General features: G+C 37.1%; 1 protein-coding gene across 4 annotated transcripts in view; it reads right to left on the minus strand.

Moving 5' to 3' along the window:
- Window positions 1–27,074, minus strand: part of TLCD4 (TLC domain containing 4) — a 99,894-nt gene that overhangs the window by 34,695 nt on the left and 38,125 nt on the right. For all 4 annotated transcript variants that reach the window (XM_047871536.1, XM_047871535.1, XM_047871537.1 and 1 more), the window contains 4 exons: window positions 15,204–15,369; window positions 10,653–10,742; window positions 8,929–8,987; window positions 6,471–6,565 (listed from right to left, as the gene is read on the minus strand). In XM_047871536.1, coding sequence (XP_047727492.1) covers window positions 6,471–6,565; window positions 8,929–8,987; window positions 10,653–10,742; window positions 15,204–15,358 — 399 coding nt within the window. In that variant the 5' untranslated portion in view covers window positions 15,359–15,369. The remainder of the gene's footprint in view (window positions 1–6,470; window positions 6,566–8,928; window positions 8,988–10,652; window positions 10,743–15,203; window positions 15,370–27,074) is intronic.

Raw genomic sequence — 27,074 nt, forward strand, 5'->3', positions numbered from 1 at the left:
CATCAAATGATTCAGAGGACACAGAGAGAGGTGCGGGATATCAAAGGCAGCTGGTAAGTCAGGTCCTCCCTGTGCTGTACAGGCAACTCCAGCCCAGAAGGTATGAACACTCTACTAAGCGAGGTTCGCCAAGTTTCCCACACAGCAGTGAGAGTTTAACTTATAAAACATGTCCATTCTATACTCTCCAAAAGCTGTACAGTGCACATGACATTCTCCAAGGAGGCAGGCCTCACATTCCTCTGTTCTCTTTATCATGGGTTGTCTTTAGCCAGGGACATCCTAAAGGCATTCCACAGTTAAGGTCTCTTCTCCCAGCAAGTGTCAGTACTCTGTCTACCCAAAGGTCCTGCTGACAAGGTTAGACTAGAGTCACCGGCCCTCCTTTCTCCCAAGAAACAAATGGTATGGCAGGCCAGCTGCTTTCACCCCTTCCTTCCAGGGTTACTTAGGAACCTGGTGACATAGCTTAGCTTATTCTTACTTGCCCACTGCCTACCCCCCGAGCATTAGAACCAAATCAAATCATTTTAACAAAACAGCTGAATCACAGAATTTCATCATTAAAATAAAACTTCAAAGATTTTTTTTAGTGCAAACTCCTACTCAAAGTTTCTACTTATTATATCTATTTACGTATCTATCTGATTGAAGATATCTTATGGTAGGAAGAACTACTTTAAAAGGCCATTGTTATAATTTTCTTTTTATTCAATGGTGTCTCTTCTGTAAAACAGAAGTCTCACCTGCCTCACTTTTACTGTCCCCAAAGGTCCTAGTTCTAACACCTGAATTAATCCAGAATTAGTCCATTCTCTTCTACTTAATAATCCTCTCACATTCCCCAGGACCTTTCCAAACCATCATGTCCTACAACTTATCTTTTGTGGGCTGACCTCTCTGGGTCCTTCAATTGTTTGTCTCAGGACAATAGCTTCCTATTCTAATCTCTGCTCTGTCATCTGGCAGCCCTTTCCCCTACCCCCGGTATATTCAAGGTCAAGGGCTCCAGATAATGAGCTTGGGTGTGGTCTAACAAGGAAAACTGTAATTTTTGTTTGAATTGGATGCTGTGCCTCCCCTAATAGAGTCTAAATTTGAAAACAGCTTTCTTTTTAAGCAGATGTGACATGCTATTGGCTCAACTGAAGTTGTGGTCATTTATCACTTCCAGATCATTCCTCCCCACCTATATACATCATCATACCTAACCGCAAAACCTAACATTTATCATTATTAGATTCCATCTATTTGTTTCAGCCTACTGCTCCAGCTTGAAACTTTTTAAAAATGTAATACATCATCCAGCATATTATTAGTTCCCCTTCCTAACCTTGTTTCAGTCATTTGATAAGCTTGTTAAAAAAAAAAATCTTTTTATTGTGGTAAAATATACATAACATAAAATTTACTCTTTTAACTACTTTTTAAATGTTTAAGTCTCTAGAACTTTTCATATCCCCAAAACGAAAGTCCTCCATTCAACAGTAACTTTACAATACCCCCTCCACCCAGCCCCTGGTAACTATCCTATTTTCTGTGTCCAAGGATTTAACTGTTCTAGCACATCGTACAAGGAGAATCATATAAGACTGGGGTTTTTTTTTAATCTAATTAAGAAAAAAAAAATCACTAGCTTCACCACACATAAACTGTAAAAAAAAAAAATAATAAAATAAAATAAAAATCTAATTAAGAACAAAATATTGACCTGGGTAGACATGGCAATCATCTTGGCTGACATCTATTTTATCTTCACACATAAGTCCAATATATGAACTATTTCCTTTCCCGGTATTGAAAGGAAACAGGCTTCAAAAGCCAAGCCAGGTTAGAGAAAGAAAGGGAGACAGTTCTGCTAAAATGATCCAACTATGCAAATATGAGGGGATGCTTTTCCACACAGAAAAGAGTGAAGTGGTAAGCACAGTATAAGGAAAGAAGAGGTATACTTGAAATCTTCCTAAAACAAAATGGAGGAAGGCCTTAAGGAGGTTTGTTATGTTCATGAAATATCAGCAATGGTCACTTCAGATATTCTATAAGAAAAAGTAAATATTAGGGGCACCTAGGAGGCTCAGTCAGTTCTGTGTCTGACTCTTGATTTTGGCTCAGATCATGATCTCACAGTTTGTGAGATCAAGCCCTGCCTCAGGCTCTGTGCTTAGGGCAGGAGCCTACTTGGGATTCTCTGTCTCCCTCTCTCTCTGCCCGCCTCTCTCTCTCTCTCTCTCTCTCTCTCTCTCTCTCTGCATCAGGCTCTGCACTGATGGCAGGAAGCCTGCTTGGGATTCTCTTGTCTCCTTCTCTCTCTGTCCATCCCCCCACTCTTTAAAAAATAAACAAACATTTAAAAAAGTAAATATTAAAACAAATTCCAAAACCCAAACACATTTTTTCACCCCTACATATGTACATCACATGTCTTTACATAGATACACAAACATATATAACACATATTATTTTTTAAATGGCCACTTAACATTTTTACCACGACTAAATCCCTCAATTAGTAGAAAGAGTTATAAGCTCACTGTATAATTCTAGTTGTATGCAGATTTGAATAAGTAAGCTATATAAATAATAATAAAATACTTTGAGACTTACTTCTGCTAGTCTATTGCTCATTATAGTATAAGATGACAATATTTTGATAATCTTTTATTTCAGTGGAAAAAAGGTTAACATGTTATTCCAGTTTTTAAAATATTTTCTTTGATGTAAATATTTAATGTTTTTTTTTACTTAAAAACTTTTTTTAATGTTTTTATTTATTTTTGAGACAGAAAAACAAAGCATGAACAGGGGAGGGGCAGAGAGAGAGGGAAACACAGAATCTGAAGCAGGCTCCAGGCTCTGAGCTGTCAGCACAGAACCCGACGCGGGGCTCGAAGTCACAGTGTGTGAGCTCATGACATGAGCCGAAGTTGGACGATTAACCGACTGAGCCACCCAGGAGCCCCAATATTTAATATGTTTTTAAGTTTATTTGAGAGTGTGCATGTGGGGGAAGGACAGAGAAGAGGGAGAGAAAGAATCCCAAGCAGGATCCTTGCTGTTAGTGTGGAGCCCAAGTGGGGCTGGATCCCACTAATTATGAGATCATGACCTGAGCTGAAACCAAGAATTAGACACTTAACTGAATGAACCACCCAGGTGCCCCTAACATGTTATATCATATGAAAATTTAGTGGGAAATAGAAATCACACAGACCTTACTACTGAATCTTGCTTTAGTAAGCTATATTAGGTGGCTATTTTAATACTTGCCTAGTCAACAGAAATGTTAATTTTTGAAATTTTATTACTTTTAAAATGTTGTTGTAACAGCCATGATAGTTACTTAAAATTTTTCTTTAAGACTATCTTAATGGGAGAAAAGAAGGAAATACATTAGTTATGCGTAACTGAGAATAGGCAACACTATTCAAACCATGTTAAAACATTTAAACAGTTTAACACTGTTAATGATAAACTGTTAGTGAGTCATGGCATTTGTTGCATGGTGTTGTGGAAATTCTTTAGACTAAACCTAAGACTAATATTTTTCTAATTCTTGTCTCCTGATATAAATTACAACTTTACTATATCTGACATAACAAGCCTTTCATTTTTCAGCACCACTTCCTACATACCTCCTTGCAAAGTGTTTTTAAAATGTGGACACTGGGGCAGAACATTAAACAAGAAACAAGTTCTCACCTTCAAGGTATTCACACTGCACCTTAAATACCCTTAAATAAAGGCACTGAGAGCCTCTGAAACCAAATTTTCTTCCTGGATTGCAGCTGAATGGTGTAATGATTAAATTCCAGGGTAGTGTAACCAATGCATAAGAGTTGGGGAAAGTCTGTTACAGGAGTGCTTTTCTTTTCGAATTTAAATGTTTTCCAGTGTTATATAACTTGTTACCTAAAGATGTGATTTGGGGAGAGAGGGTGATTCATAGGAAACACAGAAGAAAACTAAGGCTACCAGAGAGATCACAATGGGAGTACAAAAGACAGTGGTTTATCCTTAGAAAGAGACCTTAAAGCATAAATGTGTTCACACCCTTTATAAGAGATTACCCTGTCATATTTTCCCTGACAACTAGGATCCTAACCAAGGGAGGAAAAGCTGAATTTTAGGGGAAAATCTGTAGGATTTTTACCTTTCTATATATAGAAGATTCCTTAAGCTCTAACTTATTTCCCCCAGAGAATCTTAAAATGCCAGTAAATACACTAAAGAAAGGTACAAAACTAGTGATCAAGACATTATATAACCTACATACAACTTATTTCATAACCTAAATCTAGAAGAATCTTACTTTTCAACTATTCAGTACAGCATATGTTTAAAACCTACGGATAACTTGCCTCCATTTTCCACTTTAAGTTTTATTTAGTTACAATCAGAAAATCTTTTAAGAAGCTGCTACAAACAGCTTAAACAGTCTCATACGTATCAAGTCAAAGTACTTTCCAAATACCAGTTCTCATCATATAAGTGAAGAACTTCATAAAAGTTTATATAAAATAATAATAGTAGTAGTAGCTGTTGTTATTTTGTTAGCCTTAAACAGCACAAAGTGACCTGGGAATTCATTATAGTCAAATAGGAAATGTAAAATCTATAAATGACACAGGATCACTACATCTATGAACAATTATTATTTTCTAATTTTCTTGTTTCCCTATGAATAGATTCACTTTAATTCGATAGACTTACTTCATATCATTCATTTCATACAATAGGACACAGGAAGGTATCAAAAAAGCAATCACCTCTAGAAAACACTGCAGTTGATTTTCTTATCAACTTAACTAAATGAAGAGTTAATTTTTTTAAAATATCCAGCATGCACTTTATTGATTTTTTTAATAAAGGCATAAAAGTCCAAAGAGGAAACAGTATCCATCCCACATAATTAAATACTCAACTTGCCAATGCACGCACAGCCAGCCGTTTGCCAAGCCCGTGATACAGTGGCCGAGGCACAATAGCAGCTCATAGTATTCACATTTACAAATCCACGTAAGTGACCTGTTATCTTTCCCCAGCTTATATTCTTTTCATAGCACAATGGTTATTTGTGATTCATGTTCAGAGAACATACTTCTACACTGCAGCATGATATTAAACTCACATGGGCACCCACACATTCTTCCCAGATTTAACCCAGATTTGTTAGTCAGCTTTCATGCTTTTTACCAAGTGTTTAGGAAATAAGCTCTTGTACACCAGATATTTAAGACCTGTAAAAGGTAAGAGTCTATATTTCACAACTACCTATAATCAATTAAAATCTAAAAAGAAGACAAACAGTAGGAAATGCCAGTTAAAAATAGCAGATTTCTTCAGAAAAACAAAGTGATTAAGGATACCTTTTGGGTATACATAAGCACTTATTGATAGCATTAAAACCAGCATAGTTTTTTAAATATTCGTATTAACTTTTTAGATTTATTACTTCAAGTGGGTGATACAGAGAGATATTTTGATATATCTGGTTCTTGCAGAAATAATGCCAAACTGACATCTGATTCACCAGCTATCTTTGTGCAGGCCAATATAAAGAAAAATAGAAGAATACTAATACACATTAATATTTTAAAGCCCTCCAAATAGTCACAGATATCTGGTAACATAAGGACTTTAGCAATACCAAGTCAGAAAAAAAAAAGCCAGTGGCTATATTTAAGTTTTAAAAAGGAGAAAACATGAAATGGTATACCATAACTATTACATAAAATTTATACTATTCTGGTTTACGTATATCTATTATTTCCAAATATCTATTTGGGGCTTGTTGGTATATCTAGATTGACTAAAAAATAATTGCTTGTGAAGAAACCTATCTAATGTAAAAGGAATGTAAAATCACTAATTTACAAATGTGTAATGTAGAAAAATAATTTTAGATCTAAAATTTATTATGCATTACTGCCTGAGATTTGCTGTGAGTATCCTCTATCAGCTCAGGCTTGGAAGTCTGATGAAGTCTCTGAGCAAGACTCCTCCACTGCTCCGGTCTACTTAAATGTAATCACATATGTACATGTAATTGTATGGGAATTGAATAGAGAAGAAATACTGAATCTAGTTATACAAGACTCTATCCCTAGCTCTGGCTTTAAGTCATAAACGCATCTAGAAAGACGGGCAAATACCAACAGCTACCCAATCGTAAACATTTTAAGTGAAAATTCAAGTGAAATTGAATTAAGTGAAAAAATTAAGTGAAATTAAGTGAAATTGGGGTCATCCGCCTTTCTTAAATTTTATGAATCCAGACACACTAATACAAACATACACGTAATTATTTTTGTTAATGAATAAGATAACCTATCACAAGCACGAGCCCTGAATGAATCTGGAGTTGGTCTTGATACACTGGGAACTGGATGTTTAGGTTTCTGCTCACCAGTAAGTCATTACTCCCAATCTTGTCTACTTGTCAGGCTACCACAGATCCTGGCACTCACCAGTACAATGGAGTATGCATACAGCGCTGTACAATGATGGATTATAAAATATTTGTCACCAATCACTTTCCAATACAAAATGAGAATCAACAAATCTGAAAGAAGGAAACATAAGTGAGATATCACATAGGAAGAAAGCTGTCCTGTTTCTCAAGTGTATTTAACTCTGTCTTCCTGACAACTGGTCACAGTCCACCCTGAGCCCACCCCACTTTGTTCATATTGCACCAGTCCCAATACCCACTTTATTGTAAAGTATCTGTTTCCGTACAGCTGTTTCCCCCACTCTACTGTGACTGCTCCAGGACGAAGAACAAGCGTGGGAGTCTAACACAATGCCTATATAGTTAATACTTACTTGCTGAATATATTCACAGGTTACATATTTGTTGAAAGTATAAATAAATAATTTGTTTCTGGGGTTAAATAAAATGGAAATACTATTGAATGAAAACAACTTTTAAGTAAGCTTAAATTACTGATGTTTGTTACTACAACAATTCCAACAGGTAAGCTGGTTGCAGAAAAGGTACATAACGACCAACTCGTTTATAAGACAAATTCAACAAACAACCTTTAAAAATTAAAGGATGTGATTAAATATTAATTCAAAACAGCTAAAAAAAAGGAAAAAACAAAACAAGAACTATGACTATTAAAAAGATATGCAAAGAAAGACATCAAGGCAATTTCTCTTTAAAAGATCTTGAACCTAAACACCACGATTCAGAAAATGGTTTCCTTTAACAAAACAATGTTTAACAAAACAGAAACTTCTCAAAAATGTAAATGCAATTATTTTCTTTACCAAATGGTTAAACGTGAAATTTAGACATGGAAGAAATGGCCATCATAGATGGAAACCAGGGGAGGATTCAGGTTTAATGGGTTGGAGCTTATATAATATGGGAAACTTTTTTCACAAAAAATAAAAATTACTGATGTGAATATGTATAAAAAGAAAAAATCAGATTAGAAATTTTAAAGGGAATTTTAAAGGGAAAATAAACAGCACAAATGTGCAAATCATATTAGTAATTAACTGCATGATATACCTCTCTGGATACATCTTCTCTATATACTTTGGCTGTATAGTCTTTGTTCACCAATTTATATGATAATGACCTTGTAATATTTTCCATAGAGTTCGCTTTTCATTTAGCTTGGTTTAAAAAAGTTTCAGTTCATAATTCATAAGTGCTTCAGATTATTATCTTATTTGGAGAAAACTTTATCAAGTTTCCTTCATATAAGACTTTTTGGGTACTGATTACTCTCTGAACTGACAACGCTCATCAACCAGTGCATGAGGCAAACGTATTATAAATTTTGTGTCATCTTTGTCAATGACAGCACATTCTGTGCCAAACAAGCAAATCTTTTCCTAATGTGTTCACATGATTCACTCTTCTTTTAATTGGGCCATCAAATAACTCAACAGCTTACTCATTATTTTAATTCAAAATTTATCTCTTCCTCATAATGAATGTGTTTGGGTATAATAATCTAATTTTTTCCTTACAATTCACTTCTTGATGGCAGAAAATTTTCTACTGAGTCCCATCACTCATCGTATCACTTCTGTTTCATATCTCCTTATTTTTATTTAGATTCTCTGTCAGCTATTTATTAAATTTGAAAATTATAAAACAGGGCTCTCTATAAAATGTCCAAATCAGGGAACTGTTCTTTCTTTTGTCTTACTGAGATGGTCTACAACATCTTTGCAAAGAGTTTAAATGGCACACCGTCACTTAATTTCCCCCTTTGTCTCATAATGTAAAAGGCTATTCCAACTCCACCCCACACAAGGGGAAATATGACAGAAGGAAACATGGTGTAGGAAGAGTTCTTGATCTTAACTGATTATGACCAAAAGTTTCCCTTTGCAATCTTTACCCAAACACTACAAACCATGAGCATAGGAACACGTTTCAAGGGTCGTTACAAGTGAGAGACTTTGATGCTTAGCTTCGTGAGTTTTCCAGGAATTCCACCTAAGAGACTCTTTAAGCCAAAAATGGACAATTGCTAGTAAAAAAAAAAAAAAGAATATATATATATACATATATATATGTATATATATATGTATATATACACACACACACACACACACACACACACATATATATATATGTATATATATATATATACACACACACACACACACATATATATATATGTATATATATATATATATATATATACATATATATATATATATATATATCCAGGCCTAACTGAGGCCCCACTCTGCAGCTCTATCTTCAAAGAGAACCAGAGAGCCAACAGGAAAAAAGTTTCATGCTCTACCATCACAGCAGATATTTTTTTTCCTGTGTATGAGTCCTACAAGCTACTTCTCAAATAAATAAACCAAAAGCATAGACTATGTATTCTTCGCAAAATCCCATGAGTAGTTTAAAAAGAAACAGACAGTGATCAACTTATCACATACCAGAAATGAGGTAGCCCGAAGAAATAGAGATATTCACTTTCACAAACGATGAGTCACCCCTATAAATATTTTAAAAAAAAATTCTTTTTTTAGCACATGCGTTATAGATGACAGCTACATTTATTCTACTGAAGAGTAGAATTAAAATGCTTTCTATAGATTCTTGAATGGTGAATTGTCATTTGCACAAGGCACTGTGTTAGCTGTGATATACTTCTAACTGCGCGAATGATCATAATTTCTTACATGAGCTAAAAGTTTTACATAAACAATTTTACCAAAAGATAACTTGTTATAAATGTGTTCTCATGTGATTTGTTTGTGAAAGGATTCCAACAGAATTCCAGATGCTGATGTTTTTTGATTCCTTATTCTAAATCAGAGACTCAAATACTTCAAGAAATCTTCTGGCCTGCCCCTGATCTTGAGACCATATACTATTGGGAAATGGTTAGAACAAGACAGCTTAATCCTGCTGTTTCAACACCTATACATATCAAGGTCCTACAATTTGCCTTAATAATCATCTTTACTCCAAGAAAAAAATACGAATTATCAGTCTTTTCATCAATTTATAATGTGAACTCTTGGTGAAATGAAGACAAAATTAAACTGAAATGCAAATGTAAAGGTTAGATGCCCTGTCTTCTTAACAAATGTTGATCTGCAAATATGGCCCAGGAAAATTGAACCTGGAATAAATTACAGCATCAAAGAAAATGTGAAAATATCAAAAATTACACAAGGTAAACATTTGATAGGGACAAAAATTGATCAGTGAATCAAACCTTTGTCAAAATTCATCTCCCAAAAGAACTGGTTCTGTTGACAACCATATTACTCTAATAAAATTATGAAAAAAAACCTTAGAAACTGTTTAGGTAGATTACATAAAAAACCTCATCATGGAATTAAATTCACTAAGTTGATTCACTGAAAAATACCTTCCCGATGAAAATTTACCAATACTGGTACTATCCTGATGGGCATAATTCCATATTTATTAAAATGACATCGTTGCAGTCAAACAAATAGTCAAAAGTTATATCGTCCCACATCCCCCAGAGCCCCACATCTACTGCATCCCTATGCAGGGCTTTCTCAAAACATACCTCACCTCTCAAAACAAGCTGAATTAAGCCCTCTCCTATAATTCTAGGGAACAGTTTTCAGTATCTCTGCCATTGCAACAACATTTAATTTTTTCAAAAAGAATCACCTTACAAATTATCCTATTATGGCTGAACACAGTTATTATTAGTGCTTCAAATCTTCTCGTGTGGTACTAAAGTCCTCTCACATGGATATGAATGATTCTCATTGTTATACCTTTGATATCAAATGATGGGTTAAACACAAAACTGAGTCTTCAGTAGATATTATCCAAGTTGACTATCCTATCTCAATAGGAACTCATTTTTTGCTCAGAACAGTGGTAACAACAACTTGGTTTTACTAAGTCAGTATAAATGTTTACATCGTTATCATCACATTCTCCGTCTTGGGTAACAATTGCAATGCTAGTGCAAAGTGGCCTTCATTATTTGTATTCAAATCTAAAATAAATCATTTTATTGCACCTCGCTAAAATAAGTCTGAGCACAAGCATTTTAATAAACCATGCACCATCAATACATTTTCCGTTTTAAAGTAAGAAATGTTCTTATTAATAATTAATATCAAAACATGAATCAAATGGACTATATTGGAAAGAAACAGCTTACCAAAGTGGATCAGCTTTTGCAGCCTCATCAAAAAAGAAAATGTAGAGGGCAAAAATCCCAGCCACCAAAGAATGGCATGTAGATACTACCCTGAAAAAAAAACAAAATACATACAAAGATTTTAGATTCTTTGCAATAAACTTTAATTCTGGCAAAGACATTTAACATTTGAAGATGTGAAATCTGGAAGCATTTACGTATACGAATGGAGTAGCTCTAAAAGCATAACAAAATTGTCACTTGGAAATCCAAGGGCTACAACTTTACTTTGGAATTAATAACGAGAAGGTTGCCCAGGTCTACAGTTTCCTGCTAGAAGACTGTGGAATCACTTATTCGTTAAAAGTTCCAAAGTGGAAGCATATCTGATGATGCAGCTGACAGAGTTTTGTGCAGACAGACGGCAACTGGTGAGCCCACTACCTGGCACCTGACTCCAAGCTCCATCACTAACAGCACTGCTGTGCCATTAGTTTCCCATTCCAATCAGTTAGGAATAACTTCCAAACCTACTGGCCTTAACCAATTCCATATCCTTGAATCAGGGTTCGAATGGATCATGAAATGAAAACTTACTACCTTGGAGATTTCAGTGTCAAATGCACATTCACATGCATTGCTGCACTTGATTCCTGTAACCAATTCATGAGGAAGCTAGAGCAGCTATTATTAGTCTCTTTTTGTCATTATTATGAAACCACTTCTAAACAGAAAAATTGAGGACCATGAATTTATACAGAAAATCTATTTTTAAAAGACATGCTCAAGCGAAGCAAAATGTTCACGAAATCCAGGCTGAATTTTCTTGTATAGAAGGAGAAAGGTTTAGATGAAAAACATGTTTCTACAAAGAAATCTTGCTAATAATTTAATGGTTCAACCAATACCCAAGCTCTCGGATTTGCTAAAGAACTGTACACAGGATGCAATATATTTATTCACATAATGAAAATGTTGACAAGTAATGAAGATTCTTTTCGTTAAAGGACAAAGGAATGACAAAACTTTCTCTTTAGAAATTAATGGGGCACAATAAACTTCTGTCTAAAATATGACCCCAATTCTTTAACAGTGAAATATATCAACTAATAGGGGTCCCTGGATGGCTCCGTCGGTTAAGCATCCGACTTCCGCTCAGGTCATGATCTCTCATTTCGGGAGTCTGAGCCCCGCATCGGACTCTGTGCTGACAGCTCAGAGCCTGGAACCTGCTTCGGATTCTGTCTCCCTCTCTCTGCCTCTCCTCCACTCAAGCTCTGTCTCTGTCTCTCTCTCAAAAATAAACATTAAAATATATATATATAAACTTAAAATATAGAACATAAACATAAAATACATAAAAATATATAACATAAACATAAAACATATAAACATAAAAATATATATTAACTAACATAAAGCTTGATATTAGAAAATTTTACTGTAACTTGAAAAATCAATATCCTCGATCTAATAAATGATGTGGTCCTAAATAGATATATCATGTTAAATCAAATCATATTTAAATGCTCAAAAATCCTCACTAATTTAAAGGCACTTTGTAATACCAAAGGATCATTTTGAAGTGTGAATAATTAACCCCGTTTATCTGGTTTACAAGTCTGGAATTTTCACGCCAAACACACCTATATACTGAACATAGCAGTCTAAGGATTTAAGTTCCTTTATGTCAAATAAAACACTCCATTTAAATAATCATACAACCAGCATTCTACTGCCATTCAAAAATTCTACGAAAGGAGAAACCACAACTTCTTACTAACTTGCTCTAGTGTTTAGTAAACTTAGATCAGAATGTTTCCCCTTGGAAAAATGACAGTTTTGTTCCTGATACTTAGTCCTCAAATTCCCTTTTGTGTTGAAATGTTACATGGTAAATGGGAAGGATTAAAAAGGCTTAGCTGATTGAAATGGCATATAATTCATGAGAGAAAAGTTAAAACTTAACTTGGGTCAAACAACCTCCCACTACAATGAGCAGAAAAAGAAAAAACCCTGTGCTTACATACTGCACGCTGAATTAAAAATCTATTCATTCAGAAACTTTTGTTAATAAACATTTCAGTGTATTCTTTAAAATCAGATTCCTGGTAAAGCAAGATGTAGATTCCTCACTGTCTAAAATGAAACACCAAGATTCTACCCAAAAGAACATACTTTTTTTTCAAAGAAGGTTAAAAAGAAATGTTTATGCTAATGAAAAGGCAGTGAAATAATGACCACCGTAGAACAGCAATTTAAAGTTACTGACTTAATCATTCACAAGTATTAAGAATATTGCCAAGAGAAATTATTTAGCTCAAACAGATAAGAGTTAAAAATTAGAGAAGTAGATTTCAAAATTAGGAGTATTCAACACAATTGGGCTTTCTATACCATAGGAAAACAAGTGGATATAAGAAAATGTTTTTTAATTATAAGATATAAATAATACCTACAGGTATGCTTTTTTCCAGAAAAAGCAACAATGAATTATACAATTTATCACTTATAATTAATTAAACTGTTATCCCTCGGGTGTGAATTTTCTGGTTTTTTTTCCCTCCTTTTGCTACTGTACAGCTTAGACAACTAGTTGTTCAGAAACTTTCCTGATTATTAGTAAGAATTATGTGAGCTATATTGATCTTGGTGTTTTAAGACTAGAAGCTGAATTTCAAGACATATACATGTACTTTACACAAAAAGCAGCCAATTTTTTTTCTTTCTTTGCACTCTACCTCACAGCTTAAGTCTCATGTAAACCAAGCTGGAGTGGGAACAGGAGTAAATATGATAGAGAAAGAGAGAGAAGAGAACATCATTTGAGTAGGGTAATGAATCTTCTATAATCCTAGACTCCTTTACAAATAGGAACTTGGTTTCCCAAATGGTGATTCCGTGCATCATAGAATGGCAGCGATAAGACTGAATAATGCAAAGTATTTTTCAATTTCGTTTCATTTTCATCTTTCCCCTCTCTCTGTACCATCCCTATTTCTTTGGCCTGCTGCTCTCCAAGATTCAAATGCCCTTACCTACCCTAACCATGGTGAAAAGGAAATGAAAAACAGTTCAAAATTGAATCTCAGCAAATCTGGTCTCCTAACCCAGTCCCTGGCCCCTTCCTTCTCTCTCCCTATTCTCCACCTATCTCCAGGTTAGAAAGGGTTTTTAAAAATAATGGTTAGTATCTTTTGTATCCCACATTTTAACAGCAGCTTCGCACTATTCTTAAGACAAAACAAAAATCCTACTTCTTATTTTTCAAAAATACAGAGAGAAATAATTCTCACTTTTGGGGTAAAAAGAGCTACAGCATGTATGAACTGGACAAATCACTGTAAGGTGCAGAAGGAAACTCGAGTCTTATTCCCAGTCTGAGTTATAAAAGTGGATGCCTACAAAACAATTTGGCTCAAAGACAGGGAATTTCTGGTCAAATGTGACCATCCTCAAATAAACACTTCGACTTTGGCAGAAGTTATTCTAAAAGGAAAATTCAGTGAGAAATCATTATAGCTATTTTAGAGACCTGCTGAATTCATTTTACAGTTAGCATCAACTTCAAGTAAGTAACAACAAAAGAATATACCCATAGTTGCTCCAATGCACTGCAGTTTGCAAATGCCCGGTGGTTTGGAGGCGAAATGCTCCAAAGCACATGAAGCACTCATCAGAGTCATTTTGTGTTTGACATATCGTGAAAGATTAATGAGTTGCACTCACACAAAAACTGTAAACCAACGAATTAAAACTCCTGCAGATTTCTATCACTTACATGTACTACTCATTTTCCCTTTATTCTTTGTTTAAAAAAATCTAAAAAGCAATTTTTATTTTAGCAAAAAAGTCGATTCTGGTCTCTGAATTATAATGAAAAGTTCATTAAAAGAGAGATACAGATGTGCTAACCATACACCATGTTCTTTGGTGAGTAGCATAACTTCCCCCAGTCTGGCTAAACCAGCCAACACTATATATAGGCTACTCACAGCCCTAACTAACGTTTATTTATGTTATCATTTCCAAAGACATGTGTTTGTTCTCATAAATGTTTCAGAGAAGAATGTAAAACAGGACTCTTCTGCAATCAGCTGAAGCCTACTTAACCTTCCCACACTTCCCCAGAAAGTTCAATTTTTTCCAACATCTTTCAATATAAGAATTTTTAGAATTTTCTCATACAAGATCTATCTACTTACTTTCCTTTTATTTATTCCCAAGGTCAAATTAAAAAAAATCTTACCGTAGGGGTGCCTGAATGGCTCAGTCAGTCAAATGTCCCACTCCTGATATTGGCTAAGGTTACAACTCACAGTTCCTGAGTTCGAGGCCCAAGTGGGGCTCTACAGCAGCACAAAGCCTGCTTGGGATTCTCTCACCCTCCCTCTCTGCCCCCCTCCCACTCAACTGCGTGCTCTCTCTCTCAAAATAAAAAATAAACTTAAAAAAAAAATCTGACCTTAAATTTTGTTAGATCTTAAATGAAAGATTTTTTGGAAATATTTTAAATGATTTTATTTCATAAAACTCACTTTTTAAAATCAATTACATTTTCATATGCTTTACCTTGAGTTCCATTCAATCTTCTTTTCAAAGCTGAGACTATTAAAACCTGGAGAAACTTTTGCTGAAAACCAGTAACTTATAAAGTGGAAAAGAAGCTGAAAGGTGAAAAAGCTGGTAAAAACAGTGCTGAAGATCAGTTTGGTGTTGGTATCCATATTTCTTCAACCTGTTAAGAGAAATAATGGCTATAAATTGCTTTAAATTGCTCATAATAAATCTACATTAATTTTTAATTTTAAAAGAGTATGTGGTTATATTTTTAGTAATTTATTTTAATTTAGCACAAATCTAAGAATACAAAGAAACTAAAAGACTTTTAAGTCTTTACCAGCTATTTGTCATGTATCTTATATCTGTATTAAAATAAAAAAGGGGAAAAATCGGTTATCTTAAATATTTCACTCTTACAAATCTCAGGTGGCAAATTTAATAGCATGATATTCAAAATTATCTAAGTCTTAGTGTTTAACATTAACAGGAAATTTCAAGTACTATAACTGAAGGTATTCTTTTAGTAATATTAATTTTTAATTAAACTTAGGACAAATCACCTGATTTCTCTATGCCTCTATTTCCTCATCTATAAAATGAGTTCATTAGATAATTTCTAGGAAACAAGCCAAAAATCATAATAAAACTAAGATTATCTGCAACAGCAAAACAAAAAATAATTATGTTATAAAAACTAATTGTACAGTGAGACAAAAAACTTTTAAACCAAAATTAAAATCTTAAGAAGAATAATACCATCTGGTTCTTTTCTACTTAAATTAGTATTTTACTTTTAAAAATAATTCTGCAATCACACACATCCTTAGACCAAAAATCCTCCATGACTTTTTATCTTTATAATAAAAGATTTTTATAAAAGCATTTCAGGTTTTAAGGGTAGAGTTAGCAGAAAGAATATGCATATATACACATTCAAAGTATGTTTCCTTTCTCATTGAACTGAACTTTATTTGTCTCCTAAAAATCTTAGGAACATTCAGACCAAAAGAAAGATACTAAAGCATTTACTCATATCTAGCAAATATAGCATTTCTAGAAATGGCTCCATCTTTGATAGAGCTGACCCTCAAATAAAAAGGAAATGAATCAATACATATTCCCAGCTGCCTAATGTGAAGAAATAAAGTCACCTCGTGGAGCCAATTCACTAGAGAAAAACCAAGTCATTGACTGCACTAGCAATAACCCCACTTCATTCCCTTCCAACCAGGACCTTGTAATAAGAATCAGGCTCCCACAGGGCCCCTTCTGACAGAACTCATGTGTCTGTAATGAGTTCTTTCCCCATTCTTTCTTTCTGGTGTGTGTGCTCAGTGAAAATATTGATAATACCATTCTTCTGCAGGAGGTTCCATTAACTTTATTGCTCATTTACTTTTTTTTTAATTCAACATGTGTTTTGGGGTATTAAATTTTTTAATTTGTGATCTTTTAGCCTATTAACCAAATAATACATAAAAGTAAGTTTTGTGCATAAATTAAACATCATTATAATTCACTAAGTGACATGTAAAAGGCAAAATGGTTTTCTAAGATTAAAGCAAATGGGGGCCAGGTGGACAGATAAATGAAGAAAATGAAGCCACTAACCAGAAAAGAGTGGACAGTCTAATCTTAAATGTGAGGATGGTTTGCCCTGAAGGGTTCTTTCTACACATTTCCTACGAGTCCTGGAGGGTGCTGGATGTGAGCTACTCATTCACTTTTGTTAAAATTCAACGTATATAATGAGCATTTATTTCATTAATGTTTGCTAAAATTTGTATTACAAAACATAGTATTACACATTATCCATTTTATGAACTGTTGGTGTAATCAATACATTAAAAAACAAAAGCACTCTAACAACTCACCATTAAGAAATTCCCCCATTCCTGGCACAAAAACAGACACATAGACCAATGGAATAGAATAGAAACCCCAAAACTAGACCCACAAACGTATGGCCAACTCATCTTTGACAAAGCAGGAAAGAACATCCGATGGAAAAAAGACAGCCTCTTTAACAAATGGTGCTGGGAGAACTGGACAGCAACATGCAGAAGGTTGAAACTAGACCACTTTCTCACACCATTCACAAAAATAAACTCAAAATGGATAAAGGACCTAAATGTGAGACAGGAAACCATCAAAACCTTAGAGGAGAAAGCAGGAAAAGACCTCTCTGACCTCAGCCGTAGCAATCTCTTACTCGACACATCCCCAAAGGCAAGGGAATTAAAAGCAAAAGTGAATTACTGGGACCTTATGAAGATAAAAAGCTTCTGCACAGCAAAGGAAACAACCAACAAAACTAAAAGGCAACCAACGGAATGGGAAAAGATATTCGCAAATGACATATCGGACAAAGGGCTAGTATCCAAAATCTATAAAGAGCTCACCAAACTCCACACCCGAAAAACAAATAACCCAGTGAAGAAATGGGCAGAAAACATGAATAGACACTTCTCTAAAGAAGACATCCGGATGGCCAACAGGCACATGAAAAGATGTTCAGCGTCGCTCCTTATCAGGGAAATACAAATCAAAACCACACTCAGGTATCACCTCACGCCAGTCAGAGTGGCCAAAATGAACAAATCAGGAGACTATAGATGCTGGAGAGGATGTGGAGAAACGGGAACCCTCTTGCACTGTTGGTGGGAATGCAAATTGGTGCAGCCGCTCTGGAAAGCAGTGTGGAGATTCCTCAGAAAATTAAAAATAGACCTACCCTATGACCCAGCAATAGCACTGCTAGGAATTTATCCAAGGGATACAGGAGTACTGATGCATAGGGCCACTTGTACCCCAATGTTCATAGCAGCACTCTCAACAATAGCCAAATTATGGAAAGAGCCTAAATGTCCATCCACTGATGAATGGATAAAGAAATTGTGGTTTATATACACAATGGAATATTACGTGGCAATGAGAAAAAATGAAATATGGCCTTTTGTAGCAACGTGGATGGAACTGGAGAGTGTGATGCTAAGTGAAATAAGCCATACAGAGAAAGACAGATACCATATGGTTTCACTCTTATGTGGATCCTGAGAAACTTAACAGGAACCCATGGGGGAGGGGAAGGAAAAAAAAAAAAAGAGGTTAGAATGGGAGAGAGCCAAAGCATAAGAGACTGTTAAAAACTGAGAACAAACTGAGGGTTGATGGGTGGTGGGAGGGAGGGGAGGGTGGGTGATGGGTATTGAGGAGGGCACCTTTTGGGATGAGCACTGGGTGTTGTATGGAAACCAATTTGTCAATAAATTTCATAAAAAAAAATAGACATAAAAAAATTATTAGAATAAACTGGAACTATAGTGCTCAAAAAAAAAAAAAAAAAAAAAAAGAAATTCCCCCATTCCTAAAACACCTAGTTTTTATTAAGTCTTTGTTATACTGGCTACTTTATATTTTTAATAGATTTCCTTTCACTTAACTGGGGTCTTTGAGGGACATGTTGAGAGTCTCCCTTCACAAAAACATTTCATTTAAAACTAAAGAGCTCCATATAGTCCAGTTGTGGCTTCTATTAAAGGCTCAACAGACAGAAGCTAATTAAATTGTTCTACTCTCAGCTTTGCTTCTTATTAAGCAGCTGCTTGCTTCATTAGTCATGCCAAATCAAGGACAAATCTTGTGATTTTTTTTTTATAAATTTCCCCCAGAAAACCAAGGCTTCTGGTAGAAAGCAAGTACCTCTGTTCATTCACCAAATCAGGCAAGAGAAGGAGGAAAATGGACAAAGCCAAACAACACTAATTACTGACATAGATTAAGAACTTTTGAGAGTTTGGAGATTATTGAGAAGAATACACAGTAAAAGGAGAAAAGTATTAGACCTGGTTCCTACACCTCTACATGTGGCTAGGAGCTGGTAGAAAGTGGGGATTCTAGGCTAGGAAGGAACAGCCAGAACAGGAAGTGGGAAATATTTCTGTGGCAATTTACAAGGGGAGTGTCTAGACATGAACTTTACAATGTAATTAGCCCATCTTGATTCACACTAGAGAAACTCTTCCAGAGGCCTCCAGAATGCAATGATGTTTGAACATTTTCTCCCAAGACGGTTTCCATAAGCTTCCATTCAAGCTGGTTTCTTAGAAGAAAAACATGAGAAGGTTTGAAGTACATCTCTTTGCCGTCAGCTTATACGAGCCCCCTCCAGCAGGACTCCCAGAGGCAGGGTCACCGGAAAAAGCGCAGCCAAACCGACTCAGCCCTCACTTCAGCCAACAGTTCATTAGACATCTGTCACATGCCCACCAGCCAACTCCTGTGCCAGGTCTCGAATACAAAAAGGGACACGCTTATAGGCCAGTAGGGAAGCAAAGAAACTGATCACTAGCACATAAAGTGCCAAGCTCAGGGTGCTAAGGGAGTATTCCCCACTTTCCGTGAAATAAATACCCAACAGAGAGGACACGTAAACAGTGAGGAAATATCGGAAGGTATTTAGTGCAAACCAACAGGACATCTTCTCTTCTGTTAAAGTCCCAACAAGACTCTTTAAGGCTGAAGTGCAAGACTCAGTTCCGCCAGCTGAATCTAGAACTACCAACCTGGAAACACAATGATTACTCTCACTTCCCATGTTCCTTATTCTCTTGTAATACAAGGGCTTCCCTAGGAAGTATGCCACTTCCAGACACATGCAGAACTGCACTCCTTCCCATTCTGACACAGCATGAACCACTGCGATAGTGATCAGCAGTAAAAATGTTAAAGAGGAAAAGGTCTTGTGTGGTTGTCTTTAAGGGCAGCAAGGAAGGGGGAAGCTGGGAAGAATGCTTCCTTGTGTTTAGCATTCCTTTTCCCGTCCTTCCTAAGTTCCCTTTCCTATTTCCCACATTGATTCCAAACACTCACTGGACTTAAATCTTCAGTTCTCTCTCTCTTATAATAGATATGGTTCCTTCGCATTTCACCAAAAAGTGGAGGCTGTCAAGCATGAACTCCCTCAAGTGTTGAAATGTCTACCTCCCCTGCCCCAACCCAGAACCTCTTCTTTGCACTCTATAGGCTCTGCCTGGGTATATGACCCAAATCTTTAACGTAGCTTCTGTTGTGTGCAACCAAACCTCACCATCCCCCAGCATACTAGTCCTGGATGATCACCTTCCCTCTGGATGGCTCCTTAGGGGCATCTTGGAGGCCCCATGGGCTCTACATGACTCAAGCTGAACTTAATCCCAAACCAGTACTTCTCCCAGAGTACCACAGCTCAGAGAATGGTGCTATCCACCACACTTTCCCATCTTCCAATCTAGAATAGCTCAGTCACTCTGGTCCCCTTCCTATCCCTTATTCCCACAATTAACTGACTGTCAAATCCTGGCAGAATGAAGAATACCAAATGAAGGATAACTTGATTCCAGGAGAGTTCTGAAAGTTCCTCTTGAAAGCTTTATGAATAATATGAAGAAATGTGGCTGGAAAACAAAATTAGGTAAATCCAGAGCTAGCTGAAAAACTAGAAGCAGCCTGTGGATTAATGAGCTAAAATAAACTTGAGAAATATATTCTAATATCCTATAAGGTTCTCTCTTTTTGGTTTGTATTAGTAACATTTTTACAAATATTTATATGATACTCAACCTGCACATAATGCAGAGCTGGGAAGGATAGCTAATGTAATGGGTTAACAGAATCAGGTTCCTAAATTCTCTTCATAAGCGGAAATAGTGAGTCCCAATCAAAAAGAAAAAGTATAACAGGAATAAATTGTCCAAAGGCAATGCCTAAGTATAGGACTTAACATATTGGCTACATCTCTCTCTCTCTCTGACACACACACACACACACACACACACACACACACACACACACAGTGGAAGCCTCAGCAGTTGAAGATACACAAACCTATGAGAGATGATAATGTAATGAAGATACTAATAACAAAAAACAAACTTCAGGCTCAGGTAGTTAGCATAAAAATGTACCTTTGGATCAAGACACTTACCAGTCCCACTTTACTCTGAATTAATCACAAACCATTGGGAACAAGATTACTTAGAAAGGACTCAAGAGCATCCTTCAAACATCTTCATGGTCGTGTAAAAAAGTAAAAGATGGAACTTATTCTGCATTACTCAAAAAGGCACAAATGGGCAAAAATTACAGGGAGAGGAGAGTTCAGCTTAATTCAAGGAAGAACCTTCTAACAATTTAGAGGTGCCTGGGCATCCATCACGGAAGAGATAAAAGGACATGGGGTGGGGGTGGGGGGAGAGATGTTGAGCCCAAGTCTAGCCTTCAGAGAGCTCTCAAAGATTCTGGGATTCTAGGACTGAACTGAACTTTGGTATCTAAAAAGACAATTTTGCATTAAATACTACATAAGCTTCTAATAGTCCATCATTTAGATTTTTAAAAATCACAACTACATCTGTAGGAAAACATTAAGTACACATAACATGATGGGACAAACACAGGCTCAGTCGTGGTCTTGGGATTGAACCTTATTCCACTGCTTGCTGTGTGACCCGGGACAGATTTCTAAATTTGCCTTATCTGGCCCTCAGTTTCCTGCACAATGGAGGTAACAGCAGTCCTAACCTGATACAGCTGTCCTAAGGCACAAACCACATGTGTGCTAGATACTTAGAACAGTACTCAGCATATAGCAGACACGAAGTTTCTGCTTCCACCATCATCCATCCCCGGCAGCAAGATGGCATGCAGTTTCTGGGTCTGTTACCACTCCAGCCAAGGGTAACAAGACCAGTGTCTGGCCACTAGCCCTAGGCCCCTAACTCATCCCTGTTTACATCAGTCAACACACACCCATGCAGGCAGACCCCACTGCAGAAATCTATCCTCTACCTCTGTCATGCTCCAAAGTTCCTTCCCGGCAGCCACCTGACCCAGTCCCTCTGTCCCTCCACCTCTCCAACCTGTCCACTAAACCCCCTGGGGCTGCTGCTCCCCACACATATCCCCTGCCTCTCCTCCACATGCTCCGAAGACACTCCTCCTCCCCAGCAGCCCCTCTCAGGGAGCAGATGCCTTAGTCTCCCACACTTCAGAGTCAGGAGGCCAGCCTATATACTCTTTGCTCCTTGTGGTCTCCTTCAGGCCCTACTCCTCCATCCCCCTGCTCCCTGGAAACACCCAGAGTGTTTTGGTCCTACTATTCAGTAATGCCTCCTCTTCCCCTCCTCAGTGTTATATTCTGACCTCCTGAACATTTCCTTCCATTCAGGGACTTTGGTCTCAGTTCACTGATCTCCAGCCCTGATATCAATCTGAGTGACTTCTTACTATGTAGGAGGCCAAGATTTCCTTAACAACTCAGTCCTTCTTTATCAGAAATGGCACCTCTTCCATGCCACCTCAACCAATCAGGGACCTTTATTGTCCCTTACTCATTGTTTATCTGCCTCAGAAACAGCATTTCAAGTATTCCCCTGTTGACTTTTCCTTCAGGTGTGCTCAGTATTACAACATTCTCAAGACTACTTGACCTCTTTGCTTGTTCCTAATGCATTAGTCCTTTCCTCTGTTTTATTTCCCTCTTTCATCAGCTTAGATCCTAGAGACCATCATTTCAGTAATACTCTTACTAACACCCCACATTCCCTTTCCACTGCCAAGAGCTGGCAAAACTCCAACCCCAGAGCTGCTCAACTATTTACTCAGTGATGAGTCCTAAACAATCAGAGCGCTGTTGGGAAATGTCACATACCCGCAGAGATTGAGGCTGGTGAGTGAGGAATGACAGTGGGATCAAACAACCCTCAAGGCTGCACAGTGCTCCCACGCACTGCCTAGGCCAACCAATCCTTTCCCACTCCACAAATGATTTTCTAAATCATCTCTACTTTTCAAACCTCTAACCATCCACCCCCATTCTTAACAGATAACCCCCATCTGACTTCACACACACACACACACACACACACACACACACACACACACACACAAATAGAAGCCAACATATGAAAACACTACCTGCACACAAACTACCTGCACCTTCACCCATCTGTCCTTCCACCTCAAGGCAAGCTCTCTAACCCGTGCACTTTGAATCCATCCTTTCTGGCTGCCTTGGGAGTCTTCTGTTCCCCATTACCCTTTATTCTCTGCAACTTGATCTTTCTATTGGCTACTCCCGAGTTAACTCTCAAACTTCTTCAGCTCTCAGGTCAACCCTCACTTCCTCAGAGAAGCCTTCTCCAAGCTCCAGCACCAGATCAACCCCCCTCCCCTCATCTGCTCTCAGAGTGCCAAGTCCCTCACCTTTACAGCTGCAATTTATTTTTAAAAATTTGTTTTTAACTTGAGTATAGTTGACACACAATGTTATATTAGTTTATGTGCACAACATAGCAATTCAACAATTCTGTATGTTACAGCAGGCTCACCACAGGCATAGCTACCATCTGTCACCATAGGACATTACTGCAGTACCACTGACTATATTCCCTACACCGTGCCCTCCATCCCCGTGACTTATTCCTTAACTGGAAACTTGTGTCTCCCTCTCCCCTTTCCCCATTTTGCCTACTCCCCACCACCCTCCCCTCTAGCAACCATCAGTTTGGTCTCTGTATTTATAGATCTGATTCTATTTGTTTGCTTGTATATTAATCTGGTTTTTTTTAGATTCCACATGAGTGAGATCATATGGTATTTGTCTCTGTCAGATGTAGCTGCAATTTCAATGAATGTCTCCTTCCCCCAGAGAAATGTGAGCCCCATAAAGGCGGGAAACATGAACATTTTCTCCCTCACCACTGCATCCCTATGCCTAGCGCAGGCCTGCCATATAGCATGTGCTCAATAAATGTCTATTAAATAAAATGACAATAACAGATACTCATATTCTTATATGTGCTTTTCATTCTGCTAGTATCTCATCAGCAACAGGTCCCTCATTTTACAGTGTAGTCAGAACATTGGGAAAACCTGAGAACATATTTCCTTCAAAAGGAAAATCACTTCAAATGTCCAAGAGCAAAAAGTACCCATCAATATTTTAAAGTGACCTAATACTGAATAAGTGCTTCAGTCCATTTGTACAGCTGTAACAAAATACCACAGACTGGGTGGCTTATAAACAACAGAAATTTATTACTGCCTACAGTTCTGGAGGCTGGAAGTTTGAGATCAGGGTACCAGTATGGTTTGGTGAGGGCCCTCCTCCAGGTCACAGGCTTCACCTGGCAGAAGGGGCAAGGTGGCTCAAGTGGGGTCTCTTACAAGAGGACTGATCCCATTCATGAGGGCTCCACCCTCATGACCTAATCACTTCCCTAAGACCCTGCTGGCTCATACTACCACCTCCTGGGGGTAGGATTTCAACATATGAATTTGCAGGGTGGGGAGGGGAAAACAAACATTTAGGTCATAGCAGTAGCATATATAGTTTGTCTACCCCAAATTCCTTACAACAAATAGTATGTGTTCAAAGGTTTCATAATAATTATCTGCACTGTATTTTCATACTCTTACCAACTACAGAAGTACTTACTGATTTATCTACCATGTCAGTAAGCCTAACACGTGAAAGTGTTTTAAAAGTGTCTACTTGCAAACTATAAGCCATTTATTTATTTATATATTTATTTATTTATTTATTTTTCAACGTTTATTTATTTTTGGGACAGAGAGAGACAGAGCATGAACGGGGGAGGGGCAGAGAGAGAGGGAGACACAGAATCGGAAACAGGCTCCAGGCTCTGAGCCATCAGCCCAGAGCCCGACGCGGGGCTCGAACTCACGGACCGCGAGATCGTGACCTGGCTGAAGTCGGACGCTCAACCGAATACGCCACCCAGGCACCCCACTATAAGCCATTTTTAAATGAACGCATGACTGCAGAAGATGAGACATTTACCAAACCAAACAAAAACTCTTTCAAAAAAGCCAAACCAGCACCTCACCTATTCATTCTGGTTTCTGTTTGCATTTACATATGGGTAAATGCTTATCTAAGTGCTTGTGAAATGTTAGTAATTAACGGAGACAATAACATCCCCCCCTTAGTAAAAAATAACTAGCACACTACCCACTTTTGTCTTTTTATTCTTGTAAAAACCATTAAACATCTAATCAAATATGTACAAAGCTCTCAACTAACTACAGTTATACTTTTTGTTTTTTATTGTCATTACTGTTATTTTCATTCTACATCAAAAGCTATATGAAAAAAAGTTAGGAAAACTATGTGCAGAAACATTCCACCTCCTTTCATTTCCTGAGTATCAAGTGCCATCAGCATTAGTGTGAAGGTCTACCAGAAGGCAGCTACATAAGAAATCAACCTAACTTCCATAAATCCTCCAATATTCATGGTACTGCTTTTTAAACAGAAGCAATGGGAAGAAAATGAAGACTAAACCAGGAAGGAGTAAGGAACCCTATATTAAAATGATTAAATTACACTCCCTTTCTCAGATATATGTTACTTAAGATTTAACAAGGAACTGCTCATGAGGATAAGAAAAGAATTCTCTATGGCTCTTCCCTGTCACTTAAGATACTAAACTTTGAATAAGGGTATCCTTTATATTTTTCCCATTCCTTCAATCCTTTTTCTTCCAAGAGCATATAACAGAATTCAAATCAAAGAGAAATCGTTCAATTCTCCATGTTACACACCCTGGCAATGGACACCTCCCTGAAATTTTTTTTTGTTTGTTTATAGATTGTCTTAATAACAAAATTTTAAATATTTAAGGTTAAATATTCATACTTTTCTACCTGACCTTTATTTTTCCCACCGTCCTATGTAACAATTACAATCACAGGATGTACAAGCAGGAGGGAGGCTAAAATTCTGTTCCCCAAACTGGCTCTGTAAAAGACCCCCACACTCAGGGGCTGTGGGGTGGCCCCATCTTGCAACAACTTGGAGAACTGTTGTAATAGCTAATTCATATTTCTACAAATCACTTTAGTCCAAGATTTCCCTTTTGTCTCCTTATGCTAGTGCCTTCTAGATCTTTCTCTGACCCTTCTCATTGTTTTTCAAAATTTCATATCCCAGAGCTTCTCCCTGCCCCTCTCACATGTGCTCATACAGTACTTTCTCTGTATGTATTCTTATGCAGACCAGTCAAGAAGATTCTGTAGTCTTCTTTTTAAAGTTTGGTTGTTGTTGGGGGGTTGGGAGGTTGATATTTTTCCACTCAGCCCAGAGTCCCCACCACGGCATTCTGGCACAGCAAGGACGGGTGGGTATCTCCTCCTTAACCCCTCCCTGAGAATTCCTGCTCTTTCAAGAAATAATTTCTCTCCTCTGTTTCCCACAGCACTTGATTAGGTCTCCCTTCTAGTACAGGTTTTGTTTGTTTGTTTGTTTGTTTTGTTTTGTTTAAGAAGGCTTCATGCCCAGCGCAGAGCCCAATGTGGGGCTTGAACTCACAGCCCTGAGATCAAGACCTAAACTGAGATCAAGAGTCAGAAGCTTAGGGGCACCTGGGTGGCTCAGTCGGTTGGGCAACTGACTTTCACTCAGGTTGTGATCTCACAGTTCGTGAGTTTGAGCCCCATGTCAGGGTCTGTGCTGACAGCTCAGAGCCTGGAGTCTGCTTCAGATTCTGTGCCTCCCTCTCTCTCTGCCCCAACCCACTCACATTCTGTCTCTGTCTCTCTCAAAAATAAATAAGCATTAAAAAAAAAAAAAAAAGAAGAGTCAGAAGCTTAACCGAGTGGACAATCCAGGTGCCCCTATTACAGGTATTTTCGATTAGGATTTTAATAAAACATTTATTCTTATTTTCCTAACTTATGCTCATTTATACTTTTTACATATTCTGGCTACTAACTTAAAAATAAATAAAATGAAATCTAATATAGTTAATCTATGTTGTGTCAACTTTTTAAGTTTTTTGTCTTATTTACATTTTTTAATTTCATTTTACACCTACT

Source organism: Prionailurus viverrinus, chromosome C1 (genome assembly GCF_022837055.1).
Source record: "Prionailurus viverrinus isolate Anna chromosome C1, UM_Priviv_1.0, whole genome shotgun sequence".
Taxonomy (NCBI): Eukaryota; Metazoa; Chordata; class Mammalia; order Carnivora; family Felidae; genus Prionailurus; species Prionailurus viverrinus.